The sequence below is a fragment of the Microtus oregoni genome, unplaced genomic scaffold (genome assembly GCF_018167655.1).
Source record: "Microtus oregoni isolate MIOR12 unplaced genomic scaffold, Mior012 000053F_ref0000044, whole genome shotgun sequence".
In the NCBI taxonomy this organism is placed as follows: Eukaryota; Metazoa; Chordata; class Mammalia; order Rodentia; family Cricetidae; genus Microtus; species Microtus oregoni.
Genome location: NW_024543829.1, coordinates 2,370,122 through 2,387,047, shown reverse-complemented (window position 1 = coordinate 2,387,047; position 16,926 = coordinate 2,370,122). Strand labels below are relative to the sequence as shown.

At 32.8% G+C, this 16,926-nt stretch overlaps 1 protein-coding gene across 2 annotated transcripts in view; it reads right to left on the bottom strand.

The window, feature by feature from the left end:
- Csmd3 (CUB and Sushi multiple domains 3) overlaps positions 1 to 16,926 on the bottom strand; it is a 976,611-nt gene that overhangs the window by 289,391 nt on the left and 670,294 nt on the right. For both annotated transcript variants that reach the window (XM_041637611.1, XM_041637612.1), the window contains one exon: positions 4,989 to 5,158. In XM_041637611.1, coding sequence (XP_041493545.1) covers positions 4,989 to 5,158 — 170 coding nt within the window. The remainder of the gene's footprint in view (positions 1 to 4,988; positions 5,159 to 16,926) is intronic.

The following is a 16,926-nucleotide window of genomic DNA, read 5'->3' as shown; positions in this document are numbered from 1 at the left end:
TCTGTGTTAGATATGTACATAACTTTATAAAAATCCAAAGACATCATTTTAGAATGAAGAACTTTATTAAAATTTAGCCCATTATTGGATGTCACAATACAGAAATATGTTTTATTAGTATTAACTATATCATATACTAGTTTTTTTTAATTTTAAGCAAGAAACATAGCTTCCTTTAAGCAGAAAAACTTTATGACACTTTTTTTTTCAAAACATATTTTACAATGTTATATTTGAAAAAGAACAAATATTTTTGGGGAAAATAATCTTAGCTTCAACTGAGAGTAATGAGCAGTCACAAGCCCCCTCAAGTCACTGTTGATTTAGCAATATAGAATCAGATGGTAGAAAGAAAATGGCCTGAGAACTTTATAAAATGAAATTTGAATATCCAGGTATGAAATTTAATTATTTAAAAGTGATTCCTGTCATTTTAAAAAGTCTGACAAACTTTTGAGGAGAGGAGTAGATAAATATTTAAGGCCTGTTGGGCCCTCAGTGTCCTTAGTACCTCTTGTTTGGTCTTCTTTTTGCAGCAAAAATGGCAGGTAATATGAAAATGAGTGAACATGGCTTTTTTCCAATAATATTTTATTTGCAAAACCAGATGTTATCTAGGAGTGATGGGACATGCTTGTAGTTCAAGTTATTCAGGTGGTTGGAACAGGAGGGAACATTTGAATTCAAACATTCAAAGCAAGTCTAGGCAAACATAAGACACTCCGGACCCCTCATCTCTTTCAAAAAAACAAACAACCAAGTAAGACTACCAGTATCTTTTCCAATTTGGTGCTGGGCTCTCATTTCTTATATCTGATTTCATAGGATTATAGCATACACTTTGCAAAAGTAATAAAATATGCAATATTCATTAGTACAAATGACATGCAACATTTATTCTTCTAGAACACTTTTATTGTTTTTGACAAATCTTTCTATAGGTAAATTTTGATTACAACTGAAAATTGGTCACAGTTAGGAAATATTTATATATGTACATATATATAATATTCTCTAATAGATATGAGTGATATATATATATATATATTATATTGCTAACAAGAGGACAGTGTTAAAATAGAACATGGTTTTATTGAAACCTTATTATTTGATAAGAAAAATGAGGAATGATATTACCAAACTTAGTGCAGTCTTAAAACAAGTAAAGATATTTCCGAGACATGTGAAGCTATTTATGATATAATGCCCAAGATACAGTATATTCATCAACAGTCAAGGCTGCTTGATTAAGGAAACAACAAGCGTGGCCAGATTTTGTGGTGGGTAATGCATGCAATTTTCTGTAAAATTACTGTTCTATGGCCAATATCAAAGTGATGTCATTTGAATATGGTTTTGGGAAAAGACACTATTACAGAGAATATTTGCTATGAGATTGTAAGCACAATAACCTTGTCAAGGGCAAATTATCTTAAGGGTTTATTTTAGCAGTCATAACAGTGTTCCATTTCTATGCTAGTCTCAGGAATACTCTGTTCCAAGAAGTAGAGTAGGTCTATTGAAAGCAATATATATTGGAAGAAATGAAAACTAAGAAGATTCAGATCAGATTGGTCAAAATAACCGAAATACTGATTTGTTAAGACCAGGTTTCTTCTTTTGCACAAGATTGAGACAGAGGGACTCGCAACATCATTTTGGTTGAATCTAACCTTTATGAAAAATTTAGAAGTTATCTCAAATCTACATTTTCACAAAGTACCAGTGAATGAATTCCTTTCAGTGTGAAACTTCAGCTTGCATGAATCCACATGAATTTTTGCCAATCTTGTCAAGACTTCTTTAAGCAGCTTGTTCTCAAGGAATACTCTTCAAATTTTTATGCAATACTTTAAGAACACTAGTTGTTATTAGGGAAGTACATATTATATTTATCATTTTTCTTTTAAAATTAAGTTAACCATAAGTTTTTTTTTTGTTTTTGTTTTTTTTTTCAAGACAGGGTTTCTCTGTAGCTCTTGGTTCCTGTCCTGGAACTAGCTCTGTAGACCAGGCTGGCCTCGAACTCACAGAGATCCACCTGCCTCTGCCTCCCGAGTGCTGGGATTAAAGGCGTGCGCCACCACCGCCCGGCAACCATAAGTTTTAAATTGTAATTTTATCACAATCTAATTTGTAATGCAATTTTATAGCTACATTTAATTAATAACTATATTTAATAATCATCTGTATATTTTACAGAAAGTCCTCATGATACTCCCCAACTCTCATTCATAAAATAATTAGAATTTGAAAACCATACAGTATTGGTAATAAAGGCAGTAGATAACTGTTCTACTTATATCTAAAATGATGTTCCTAATAAGGGTTGAAGAGATGTCAGTTGTTGCTAAGATATTTGACATCTAAGAACGAGGACCTAGAATGGTCATATACCTTAATCCCCAGTGCTAGGCTGTGGTGAAAAAATTAAAGCTTGTAGCTTCTTGCCTAGACAGTCTACTAATAGCTGATCTAAAGGGTCAATGAGAGAGAGATATTGTCTAAATAAATAAATTAATGTATGTTTGTGTCTGTGTATATAACCATGTATATACATACATATATAGTACATATTATATGCAATTTGTGTACATGCAATATGAATACGATATATGTAATTATACAATGTACATAATTTCATGAAATTTATATGAAACATAATAGTATGTTTTCTGTGGTTTTCTTTTTCAGATATCCTAGTATTAGTTATTGGTTTCCTCAATCTGTTCTTCGCTCTTACTTCCCCTTCCTCATTCTAGCAAACCTAAGCTACTCTTCATAGAGAATAATGCTACTCTCTAAGTTGTAACCAGTCAGATTAAAAAAGTCCACTGCCAGGTTTGCGAGATGTCAACTGGTCAAAGGTATTTCAGAGACATCCTGAAGCAATACAGGGTATTGTCATTACTCTTGCTCACCTGTCAGAGCTTATTGGTAAGATCCTGTTACGGAAGACACCATATACATTTTTTATAAGACATTTCTAAGTCAAAATCTTTTCTATCTACTCCCTAGTTAGTTATCATAGTACTGAAAGGATTCTCTGCAAGCTGCTAGGGGCAAATGTCATCACTAGTCTTATCCCCATGCTGGAGTCTCTGAGGAATAGCAGCAGTGGTGAGAGAATTTCATGGTTGCCCAGGCAGTGGTAGCTCACACCTTTAATCCCAGTGCTCTGGAAGCAGAGGAGAAGGGATCTCTGAATTTGACGCCAGCCTGAACTACAGAGTGAGCTCCAGGACAGCCAGCACTATAATGAGAAACCCTGCCTCAACCCTTCTCCACAGAATGGAATGGGTAAAAATTAAAGAAAGGAAGCAAATATGATCAAAATACTTTTCCTGAAATTCTCAAAAGATAAAAATGATTTGTAAAAACAAATAATATCAAAGTGATTGAAGAAGATACAGTCATTGACCTTAAAAGATTTATTGGCATATTTGTTCTTTGATGACCAACATTTCTTGAGTTCTTTGTATATTTTGGAGATCAGACCACTGTGTGATGTAGAGTTTGTGAAGATCTTTTTCCATTCTGTAGGCTGTCATTTTGTCTTGTTGACTGTGTCTTTTGCTTTATAGAAGCTTTTCAGTTTCAGGAGGTCCCATTTATTAATTGTTTTTCTCAGTGTCTGGGGTTATATTTAGGAAGTGTGGTCAGCTATGTTCATAGCAACATTGTTTGTCATAGCCAGAACATGGAAACAATCTAAATGCCCCATCAACTGAAGAATGGATAAGGAAAATGTGGTATTTTTACACAATGGAGTACTACCTCATTTCTGCATTAGTATATTTCGCTGTTAGCCTACAATAATCACCTGCAAACACAGAGTGCAAGTATTATTTATTTATTTGAGGTGCTGAGAATCTGACTGATGGCCTCATGAGTGCTGATAGTAATTTGAGCTATCCTGCCTGCCAGGAAATGTAAATCATTTAAACAGGAAAATCTGAACAATGAATTGGAGCTGGAAGGTTTGAGACAGTGAATTTCTGGCATACAGAAAACAGGAGTGCATTTATTAGTCCTAATTAAACTAAGTATTAGATATATTATTGAACTTCAAAGCTTTTCTCATAAATCTATATACATCTTACACATTGGAAATTACCTAATATTAATAAAGGAAGTAGTTTTTATAAAAGAAATGACCAATAAGTTAATATTCATAGGTTTAGCAAATCCTTCTGCTGCTTTCAATGTGGGAAATGTAGTTTTGCTTCGAAATTGTAAAAATGGAAATATTTTCAAATACCTGTATCGCTTAAAAAATGTTGAGGATAAAAATATGAATATTTTTCAGCTGTTTCAATTTAATTTTGCAGACATAGTATATATTCTTATAATCCATATATAGCAAAACATTTGTATTACAAAAAGCAAATCAGTAACAATTTAAATATTCACTTGGAAAACATGTATTATAAATATATTCTGTAACAAGATATTTCACTATTTCAGTATTTTTATGCAAACAATTTAACACCAAATATTATGATTTAAGTATTGTTTTCTAAATAGAACATTGATTTTTTTTCAGTTTATATATACACAAAAGTAATTTGTATTATTATTTAGAAAGTTCTTAACATACAAATAAAGAATAGGTATCAAAGCCATCATTTTCAAAAATAGCTGATCTTATCATATAAATCAAGTTACTATTTTGATTTTTCCTAATGAAGTGGTCATTCATAAGTTAGTTTTTTAAAAAAAATATGTAACATTTATTGAATGTGATACTTTGCAATAAAGTTTCCTTATTTTTATTATAGTGAAACAAATATTTAAATATCATAACATTTATGATTTCTTACCACAAAAAATCTCTGGAGGCAAATATCGCTTCAATTAAAGTAACAATAGGACTGGTATTCATGAAAGGTTGAATGAATTTACATTTTATTAAGTGTACAAATGAATGTAAACATTTTTAGAAAAGTATAAAACGTGGTCAAAGGGCAGCACAGTCGTCCACTTACCTTCAGAACATCTCCTTGTGCCAAGTGAAAGGTTCTGGCTGAAATATTGATGCCCTTTCCTGCTTGAACCTGGAGACTGTAAATGCATTCATGGTTGTTCTCATAGTTGAGTGGGTAATTTGGGGAAAGCAGAATTCCTTCATTATTTGTTGCAGATGCACCGCATTCCGCTGCAGGTAAAACAGAATATTGAAGCACTGTTTAATAGAAGGCATTAGGTTTTCCAAATAATTCTGTTTATGGAGTGCAAATGCTTTGTGTTTTACCCAGATCCTAATAGGAGGTTATGTGCAGAAAAGTTTTGTGCTCAAGAGGACCTCCGTGTCTCTCAAATGATGGAGGGGAAGAAGGAACTGGTGCCCTGAACATGATACATCTATGTGTGGGAATTTATAGCAGCTGTCACCAAATAGTATCACCAAATAGTACTCATAATAGTAAAATGCCAAATTTCTTCAGTAGGTCACTTCTATTTGTGCATTTCTTATAAATGCATTAAAGTAATTTTTTGTTTCGGAATTCAATTTTATCTTCTTTAATTTGCCTTTAAAGGTTTTTAAATGATTGTCTCCTTCCAATAATCAACATTCCTTCCTTTTAAGAAATTCAATGACAAGACTACATTTTCAATAGTTACACAATAGTTGTCTACAAATGCATAATAAGAGATATTTAGTAAGCTTGAACCATACAACTTTTCTTAGTGTAAGGCGTTTCCACAATACATTATAGAGAATTGCTGATCCTCTGGGTTATGTGGTGTGTACTCTACATGCCAAATTTGAGGAAATGGAACAAATATTTCTTACTATATTAAACTAGAGGACTTGCAGCAATATTACAGAATTGAACAAGTCTGTACAAAAAAAATAATAAAATACACTTTAGAAATCTTTGCCTTGGGTTTTCTACCTTATTTAGTTGCTGACTTCACTATCATACCTTAGGATTGATTTGAATGTTCACAATTAACTAAAAAACAAACCAGCAAGCCATAATTGTTAGGAATAAGAATTTAAAATAATAATTTTTGGGAACAGTATAAGATGAAGAGAACAAGATGAAAGACAATCAAATGCTGTACTTTTAAATGCTTAAACATGAAAAAAAAATCAAGAGAAAAACACACCAATGAAGAACTGAAACTGTCCAGAAGAAGCAGAATAAAAGTAACAAGTGTGAAACAATGAAAATAAATGCTGAGTGTTTACAATAACTGGCCAGGAGGAGAGGCTACATCACAGCGTTTTTACAATGTGCTTGAAGTTGGAGACAAAGAAAAGCTATTTCCTATATTGTTTGCAATGACATTTATTTCAATTATATCTTATGCATCCATAGTAGCCCAATGAGCTTACAAATGAAGAGATAAAACAACATGGTTGCAATGTGGCAAGATATTTTGTCTCCCTGAGTTAACTCTTCCTTAATTCTAGTGTTCCAAGTAGTATTGTGTTCGCCATCAGTCAGGCCACTCTGAGTTAAGGAGAGCATGCATTAGGAGAGCACCACATACAGACGTGCATCCTCATAGAGAAGATTCATCGACCATTTCAATGTACTTCATCTCATGCTCTACCTTATTAGATTTGTGTCCTAGTGGAGACCTAAAGTCTGTGTCTATGTGTGTGTGTGTGTGTGTTAGAAGGACATACATGGCAGTGCATACATTTTCTAGAAGCATAGAATTATAAAGATACTTTCTTATATGCGAAGTATTGTTACATTTATTTCATAGTTTATGACTGAGATTTTTAAATAAACTTTAAAGACTTAGAAAAATTAGGCCCATTTGTCCTGGGTATATGGTTTGGGTAAGTTATTTATTAAGATTTTTATATTTCTATTCTTATAATAATAACATCTTTCTTCATGGAGATACTTTGTGTTTTTGTCTATGTGTAAGTCATATTATACATAAATGTATATCTATATAATACTAAAAATTTAGTCCTTTGTAGGCACACAAAATCCCAAGAAACTAATCATTATGAACAATTTGTGTATATAAAGTATATTTGGCTTTATTCCACATATATTAGAAAGATAAAATAATGAACCCTGCCATACTTTTCTTGCCCTGAATTGAAGAACTATCCCAAAGATTAAAACATATTTATTTTTTAAAAGCCGGCATCCTTTCCAATGTTAATGAAGAATAAACTCTAACATTTCCTTTATTTAATCTCAATTTAAGGTTGTCAATTTAAATTCCATAAATTAAAAATAGCAAAATGACATGATTTTTTGAATATTATGGAAATGATTTTAGAAAAAAAATGGACTTTTCTTGACCTTTATAAACTATACAAATTATCAATACATCTTCTAGCCTAAACATGATTTGTTGATGATTTCTGTAGAAAAAAATCTCTATTTATATAACATATTTCACTTTAGTATACTTACAAATGCATTTGACTTGCACAACAAAAATCTAGCATGTTGATAAATATAGCTCCAGCTGGACTGGTGCAGAAGAGAGATATGTGCAGACGTCTGGTGACAAGGGTGACTGCTACAGTGATAAGCTCACTAAGCAGCAAATCCCATAGAATATCAATTTTTTTTGCTTACAAAAAAGCAGGCAAGCCCTTGCATCATTAATCTCCATTACTCTGGTAGAAAAATCTGGGCGCTATCTATTTTAAATACACAGTTTCATATTTTTTGCCTAAACCAGCAAAGGATTTTTGGGAATTCAGTTGCAAAATAGGAAAAAGGTTTGTGTTCAAAAAGTTATTTTTTTAAAATTTTTGTCTTTTATGGTAATCATTTGTTTCAAGATACATAACAGTTTCTCAGAAACTAATTATTTAATGAGGCTCCTAATGAATTGTAATACATTAATGCATTGATAATTTTTAAAGAATATTTTAATAGGCTTTCTACATAGATACAGCTGCACTAATACTGTATTTGTTCAATTTTTAGACAATTACAAAATTTCTCTCAAATTCTTTAATACTTTGATTCTTAAATGAATTTAGAGGGTATAAACACATATTATATATTTAATGATAATCAGAGAATTTTATTTCTTCATTTAGATATTTAGTGTTCTATTGTTGTGTAGACAATGGTAGGGCTAATGGAAAATAATGCAAATTGTACATTTGAAACTGTTATGTGTGTAACTTCTTTTAACAGTATATCAGTGCTGTGCGATAACAGTTTTATACACTGTAAAAAATTCTTACTTGTATTGATTTAATAAAATGCTAATTAAGAAGTAACCAGGCAGGAAGTATAGATGGGGCAACCAGACTAAGACAATTCTGGGATGAGGAAAGGAGAGACCCAGTCACCAACCAGACACAGAGGAAGTTAGGTGAGAATGCCTCAATGAGAAAAGGTACCAGCCACATGGCTAAACATTGACAAGAATTATGGGTTAATTTAAGTTGTAAGAGCTAGTTAGAAATAAGCCTGAACTAATAGGCCAAAGATTTTATAATTAATATAAGCCTCTATGTGTTTCTTTGGGACTGAATGGTTGAGGGACTGGGTGGGACAAAAATTTTCATCAACTATTAAGAAGTATAAAAAACAATTTCTATTATTCTATGAGAATTTGTGTTTTTTTTCATTAAATTTATTCTTCTCTTATGCATTACATCTAAATAGCAGTTTTCACTCCTTGCAGTCACCTACCCCCTCCCATCTCTCCCAGACCCACTGCTTCTCTGTTTTTTGTTTTTCTTTTCTTTTCTTTTTTCTTTTTTTTAAAGAAAAGAACAGGTCATTTGGATGGTAGTTGTGTACACCTTTAATCCCAGCACCTGGAAGGCAGAGGTAGAAGGATCTCTGTGAGTTCAAAGTTTGGCTGGTTTACAAAAGTGAGTTCCAGGATAGCCTGGACTGTTATACAGAGAAATCTTGTCTTGAAAATTTAAAACAAAACAAAAACAAATAAAAAAGCAAGAAAGCAAGCAAGCAAGGAAGGAAGAGAGAGAGAGAGAGAGAGAGAGAGAGAGAGAGAGAGAGAAATAGAGAAAGAAAGAAAAGAGAAGAGCAGTACTCCCAGAGATATCAACCGAATCCTACATAACACAATGCATTAGAATTAGAACTAGGCACAGACCAACAAATAAGGACTGGATGAGGCCACCAATAGGAGGAAAAGGCTTAAAAGTCCCCTGGCCATGAAATAACCTAAACCAGTAACATACAGAATAAAGAGAAATGAATATTGAAAGCTGCAAAGGAAAAGAAACCAGTAACATATAAGTTAGACCTATTAGAATTAAACCCAATTTCTCAATGGAGACTCTAAAAACAAGAAATGCTTAGACACTTGACTGTCCTTCAGACTGTAAGAGACCACAAATGCCAGCTCAGACTCCTATTCCCATTAAAAGTTTCAATCACTGTAGATGGAGAAAGCAAGATATTCCATGATAAAGTCAAATTTAAACATTTCCATCTACAAATCCTTCCCCACAGAAAACACTAGAAAGAAACTCTATCCAAAGGAGGCTAACTACACCCATAGAAATATAGAAAAAAGAAAACACATATTAGCAAAACCAAAAGAAAGAGGTACACACACACACACACACACACACACCATCTCCATCACCACCAAAATAACAATTATTGGTAATTGATATTTCTCAACATTAATGGACACAATTCTCCAATAAAAAGACTCAGACTAACAGAATAAATGTGAAAAAAAATCTATCCTTTTGTGGCATACAAGAAACACACCTCCATATCAAAAATAAATTTTACCTCAGAGTAAACGTTGGGAAAATGATTTTCCAAACAAATATACCTAGGAAATAAGCTGGAGTAGACATTCTAATATCTAATAAAATAGTCTTCAAAACTAATCAGAATGTAGTATCAAAAACACGACATACTCATCAAGTCAAAAATCTACCAAGAGGACATTGCACTTCTTAACATCTATGTTCAAAACACAAGCACACTCAAGTTTTTAAAAGAAACATTACTAAAGCTTAAATCACATAGGGACCCTCAGACATTGGTAGAGGCCTCAGCACCTCACTCTCACAAATGGACAGGTCAAGTAGATAAAAACTAAATAGAAAAACACTGGAGTTAACAGATGTAATGAACCAAATGGACCCAATTGATATCAACAAAGATTTCACTCAAACACAAAAGAATACATGTTCTTCTAAGCACCTCGTGGAACCCTCTCCAAAATTGATCACATACTCCTTCACTAAGCAAGTCTCAAGAGATACAAAACATTGAAATTACTGTATGAATCTTATCAGGCCACCATGGATAAAGCTGGATTTAGAACAGAAATAACAGAATATCAATAAACTCATGGAGGCTGAACAACCCTACTGAATGACTAGAGTCAAGATGGAAAGAGAGAAAGGAAGGAAGGAAGAAAAAAGAAAGGAAGGAAGGACAAAGAAAGGAAGGAAAGAAAGTTTAAAAAAGAAGAAAGGAAGAAAGAAATTAAAGGGTTTCTAGAATCCAATGAAGATGAATGCACAATGTACACATACTTTATTGGACATCATAAAAGTGGTGCTAAGAGAAAAGCTCATAGCACTAAATGCCTACATAAAAAAAATTAGGAGAGCTCTCCTATTAGCAACTTAACAGCATACCTGAAAGGTCTTGAACAAAAATAAGGGAGCATATTTGAGAGCAGTAGAAACCAGAAAATAATCATACTGAAGACAATGTGATAGAAACAAAAAACAATAAAAGAATCAATGAAACAAAGAGTTGGTTCTTTGAGATCAACAAAAGAGACAAATACTTATACAAACTAACTAAACGACAGACATAGAATATCTAAATTAACAAAATTAGAAATGAAACTGAGAATTTCTTCTAATGTGGCTTGTTCACATTCAACCCTTGTCTCACCTAATTCTTTAACAGTCATTTTATACCTCCCAACTGATTCCCAATTTAGTGTCCTTTTTCTTTTAACCTTGAGTCTAGTTTTTGCTGCTTATAAATTTATGTGTATTAGACAAATAAAAAGGATTTTAAAATAAATCATTTAAATTATTTTGAAATTTTTAAATGTTCTTCTTACCAATCCATCAATAAGAATAAACAGTGTTAACATATACTTTTTGTGAATTACAGACATCAAAAAATTAGTAGTTCAAATATTCTTAAATATAAATTGATTTCATTTTGTAATCTGATATTTTAATTTCAACATTTCTTCCATAATAACTTTATAAGGTCTATTTTATTGTGTTTAGTGAGTCATCATATAGAAATAGTAATAACAGTAGTACCTATGAACTGGGTATGGTGAGTCACACCTATAACTATAACACACGGGAGGCTTTTTATGATATCCTGTCTAGAAAGCTGAAATAAAATAAAAATGACTATCAATAAATGTGGATATATGACTATGCTTATGAGTTCTTGGGCATCAGGCCTTTGTCTTTATGTTTCAGGCACTCTAGAAAAAAAGATAAAACCATTAAATGGCACATGCAACAGTTGAAAGTGTGGCACATTTCTGTAATACGCTGGGATGACAGAAATGAGGACCGTGCATGTTTTAGGGCCACATAGATGGCCAAGACTGATGAGATGGATTTCTTCCTGAGACACACACTGTGAAAGAGAAGGAAAGACTCTTGTAAATTGTCCTCTGTTCTACACATGCCATTTCACAGCACATGCCTGTGTATATATACACGTAATATAAAATGTGGTAACTTCTTAAAGACAGAATAGTTTATAACAGGGATTAAAAATGAGGACTTTATTTTGGTTGTGCTGGTTTTGATGTGATTCTAACAAATGGTTGCAAAGACAATCCAAATATATGCAGAGAAACTTCCTGAGTTACTTTAAAAAATAAAATATAAAAGGGTGAAACTGGATGGTATAATTAAGAGGGGTGGCAGCTGACACACCATCCAAAGTATTTTAAAGTCATATATCATGCACTTTCTGGTGATTCCTGGTAGGTATTTTTAAGCAGAGAAAAAATATATATCAGCTTTAAGAAATCCATTGCAGCTCTGTGCAGGAATGAATTGTGGTTCTTGATTTCCTTTGGCTAGAAAACAGAGAGAAGAGTTTTAGAGTAACTCAGACAAGAGATGGTGAGAGCTTGAATTACAACTCCAGAGAAAGAGGAAAAGAAAGGAGTTTTACAACCTGAAGACTATTTATTGTAGGAACAGAAAAGAAAGCCAGAGCTGAAGTCTGAGGAGTGGCATTAAGTATATGTTGAACTTAAAAACTCTATGTGGGTATTGTATGTGAGGTGGAGAAGTATGTCAAAAAGTTAAAGATTTATTTATGCTTATGAGGTTTATATTTCACACTATAGACAAAATGCTTACCAGATACTGATTTAGAAGAAAAAGAAAAAAGGGAACAAAAAATCCATCTCCTGAACATAAAGCAATATCTAATATTTTTCATATTCCATCAATCTGAAATACACTTCTAGACATGGGAAAGACCAGAAAGCATTAACTTCATAGAGAAGCATGAAGAAAAAAGACAGAAAGCCAGGGGAGAGACTAGATAGTTTTGAAATAAATATGATAATTATCACTTGTAGAAGGCATTAACAACATATATTTCCTTATTTACTAATACAACTACTTTAAATATTATATACTTCTATATATAAAGTATACTTCTATATTAAAATTTCAACAAATAGTATTTTAACTGCTCACCCTACTTTTTACATGTAATTTTAAAAAATGTTTCAGTGAAACAAGTCTGTATTTCTAAAGAATATTTGACAGTAAATGTGGCCAAGTAAGCCCAAAAGAACATAAGCAGGATATTATCCTGACCCTAGACACTGAACTCTTACATATTTCTAGCCAGAGATGAGCACAATATACTGCCTTGCAGTATAAGGACTTCACTTTCACCAGGAAACTACCAGGTGAGGTAAATCACCCTGCTGTTGATTAAACAGTGTAAGAGCTCAGAGAAGAAAGCTTCAGGGAGGAATTGTTTCTTATGGTTACAGAGCATTGAACTGACAGGGCAATAGGTTTGTAGTACTTTCAAGAAAGAGAAGAATTATGGTGAGTTAAGGACAAGGGGATTGTTACATGGTAGGAAGAAAATTCCATTTAAGAATATTCATTTCTATTGCATTGAAAGGAAGAGTATTTTAGTTTTATTTAGTCCAAAATGTATTTTTATACAGTATTACTTTGTAACACTCTTAGTACCATGGAAACCTTTTCCTTTGCATTGAGCTGATTATATACTTATAAAGAAATGTAATCTTAGTTCATAGATGAGATGGTCAAAACATGATTCCTTTATATAGATTAATTGCAACTCTCAGATTTAATAGAAATTTAAGAAAGTTGACTAATAGGCTGTGTAAAGAAAAGACATAGAAACATGCATTTACCTTATGTGTGGAGTGGTGTGGGAGGTCCTTCTCCCCACATGCAATTCTCATTAGTTAATAAATAAAGAAACTACCCTAGCCTGTTGATGGGGCAGAACTTAGGTAGGTGGGGAAGACAGAACTGAATTCTTGGAGGAAGAAAGCAGAATTAGGGAGACACCATGGATCCGCCAAAGACAGACACTGGGAGTTTTACCTGGTAAGCCACTGCCATGTGGCAATACACAGATTAATAGAAACTGGTTAAATTAAGATGTAAGAATTATCCAATAAGAAAGTAGAACTAATGGGTCAAACAGTGATTTAATTAATACAGTTTCTGTGTGGCTATTTCGGGGCTAAGCTAGCTGGGCAGCAGGGATGAATAAGGGGGCCCTTCCTGTAACAGTGGAGTTTGTGCACGTGGGCATGAACACATTACAATATGTATGCATGTGGGAATTAAGAAGACAACATTCCAGAGGGTTTGGCTCTTCATTTCCAATATGAGGGCTCCAGAGCATAAACTTGAGCCATTAGTCATCTGACTTTGCACAAGAGCCTTTACCTGCCAAGCCATTTTGTTTTATATTTGTGCACTCCCTCTCTGTTCCTTTATTATATTAGTATAAGCACTGACATACAACTATACATGTTTATGCATGTGTGTGTAGTTTTTTCTCTGTGTGCTGTTTTGTTGTTGTTTCTGTTACTATTATACATGTATAAAATTTTGTAAGTTTAAATATATTTTTTAGTTGAATAATTTTAAGAAGAAAAAAATACAGCATGTCTTAGCTCATGACTCCTTTCATGTGAATAGTATTGGCTACTTCTGGAAGTGCCTCGCTCCCCCAGCAGCCATGAGTGACTCTGCTGAATAACTTATGAAAATCTTTCCCTATTTACAATACTGTAGCTGATTTCAGCAAGTGGGAAGGAGATTTTGAAGCCAGGAAAACAAAACAATACAATAGAAAACAAATAAGACACTTCAGAATTAGTAAATAGTAAATTAGTAAATAGTTCTTGACTAACATGCAGTGTCATAATCCAAGAACTATACAGGATGCTTTACTTTCCAAATCCCAAATAATCCAAACAGAAAATCAGTGGAAGAATATATTTACACTACTCTATAAACCAACTAAGCTTAGCAAACATAGAAAAAAACATTTCGTCTGTCAGGTCCAGTATATACACTGTTTTCTAGGGCACACTGAGAATTCTTCAGCATAAACGACATATTAGATTCTAACACTTAATAAATATTGAAAGTTTATAATCATGTCGTTTAATTTTCTGAATAAATTATTCAGTAAATTTTAATGTCCTTTTATTATCTAAGTAAGAATTGCAGCAATAAAAAATTCTTCATTGATTGTGCATAGAACTATCACAATCAATCATAGTTTGAGTCAATAAATGACTGACCAACAGTAACATGAAACTAGAAATGAATAGCAGATAGAAACGGGAACATTTACAAATACTTGGAATACACATGTTTGTAATAGAGAGTAAAAGATGAAATCAAAAGGAAATTTAATATTTTTCCAAATGGTGAAACAATATTTTATTTAATATATATAGCAATTCTCTTTACTTTCATCTTTTAGTTCATACTTATGCTAACTTGATACCTAGAAACCACATGCTCATATATATACATAGAAAAAGGTTTTCTGGATCATATGTTGGTTCTGTTTTTAGGAATATCCATATTTTTTTCCAGGAAGACTCTACTAATTTGCATTAACACTAGCAGTGTGTAGGTGTTCCCTTGCTCTACATTGTCACAAACACTTGTTAATTTTCTGTCATTTTGATAATACTTGATTTTGGTGACAGTTACAAAATTCCATGGTCAAACTATGAGGAAACACAGTGTGAGTGAGTGATGTCATATTTAAATTATGCTTAACAACCCTCTTAAAAGTTATTTAGTAGCTGGGTGGTGGTGGCACATGCCTTTAATCTGAGAAGTTGGGAGGCAGAGGCAGGTAGATCTTTGTGAGCTCCAGCCCAACCTGATCTACAAGAGCTAGATCCGGGACAGGCTCCAAAGTTACAGAGAAACCCTGTCTCAAACAAACAAACAAACAAACCCCCCCCCCAAAAAAAACAATTAGTGGTCTAAAATTTGTAAACTTTTATGTCAATAAAGGGAGAGATAGAGGTAGAGACTGAAGCAGAGCTAGGTATATGGATAGATAGATAGATAGATAGATAGATAGATAGATAGATAGATAGAATAGGTAGATATTTGAGACAAGTGACACAAAAATAAATGGAAAAAGACTATATTAAATTTTATTATACACTATAATGAGCATATATGTATCAATTAATTGGAAATCCTGAAAAGTGAGATACTGGGCACAGTATATGTATATATAAATTTACCAAAGATGAATCACATGAAATGGAAAGTAGAGACTAACGTGAAGAACATGTGTTGAAATCTTATAGAAGCCCCACCAAGAAAGTGCAATTATATGTGGACATAAAATAAGAAAAATGAGGGATATGAATAACAAAGTGAGAAGATCTTAATGTATGGGGTACAGATGATGAACAAATGAAGGTTTGAAAGGAATAACAGAAAACAATTTTAAGTGAGCAACATAACTGTACCCATTAAGAAAATATATACAATAATAAAAAGAGGTATAGTCTTAGCAGAAAGGAACAAGTAGCAAATATCAGAACATAAATAAATGACATATGAAATGGAGAAAGATAAAAGAATCAACAAAACAAGGATTGATTCTTATTATATAAAAATTTGACATAAATTCAGCTAAAGTGAGAATGAAGAGAATCCTTAAATAATATTAAAGAAAAGCAGTTGAAAGTACAACTGTTAGCACAGAAATATGAAGAGTCACAAGAATACTATAATAAATGTATCTGAAAAACAAGCAAAATGCATGTTAGTTATATAAACATTGCTGAACCTTAGCTGTAAAGTTATACACACCATTGATCTTAGGTCTTGAGAGGCTGAGGAAGGGGTCTTGGGGATTGAGGCCAAACAGGTGTACATAGTAAACTCTTCTCTCTTCCTAGGTGATGACAGACTTTGTCAAGCTAACGTTAAAACAAAGCATCAAATGCTGGTACACATTTTATTTGAAGACATAATCCTTATCAGACTCATGACTTCTAATATTTTAGTTCCATCTCCACATGACTCCTTCCATCTAATCCTACAAGGTTTGTTGGCAGCCGCACACATGCAACAATTTGTATTCTCATTCCAGATGCTAGTTAATGAAATTAAATTAAATCCCAGGTGTCCGGGATAACATTGCATTCAAAATGGATAATTTGTAAGTATAAAGAAAATAGAATTTCCATCCATTTGCTTGCAAATTTCAGAATGTCTTTGTTTTTACCAGTGAGTAGTACTCCATTGTATAAAGGTACCACATTTTCTATATTCATTCTTCAGTTGAGGAGCTTCTAGGTTGTTTCCAAGTTCTGAGTATTACAAATAATGCTGCTAAAACACAGTTGAGCAAATGTTGTTGTAGTATGAGCGAGTATCCTTTGAGTATATGCCCAAGAGTGGTATCCCTGTGTCAT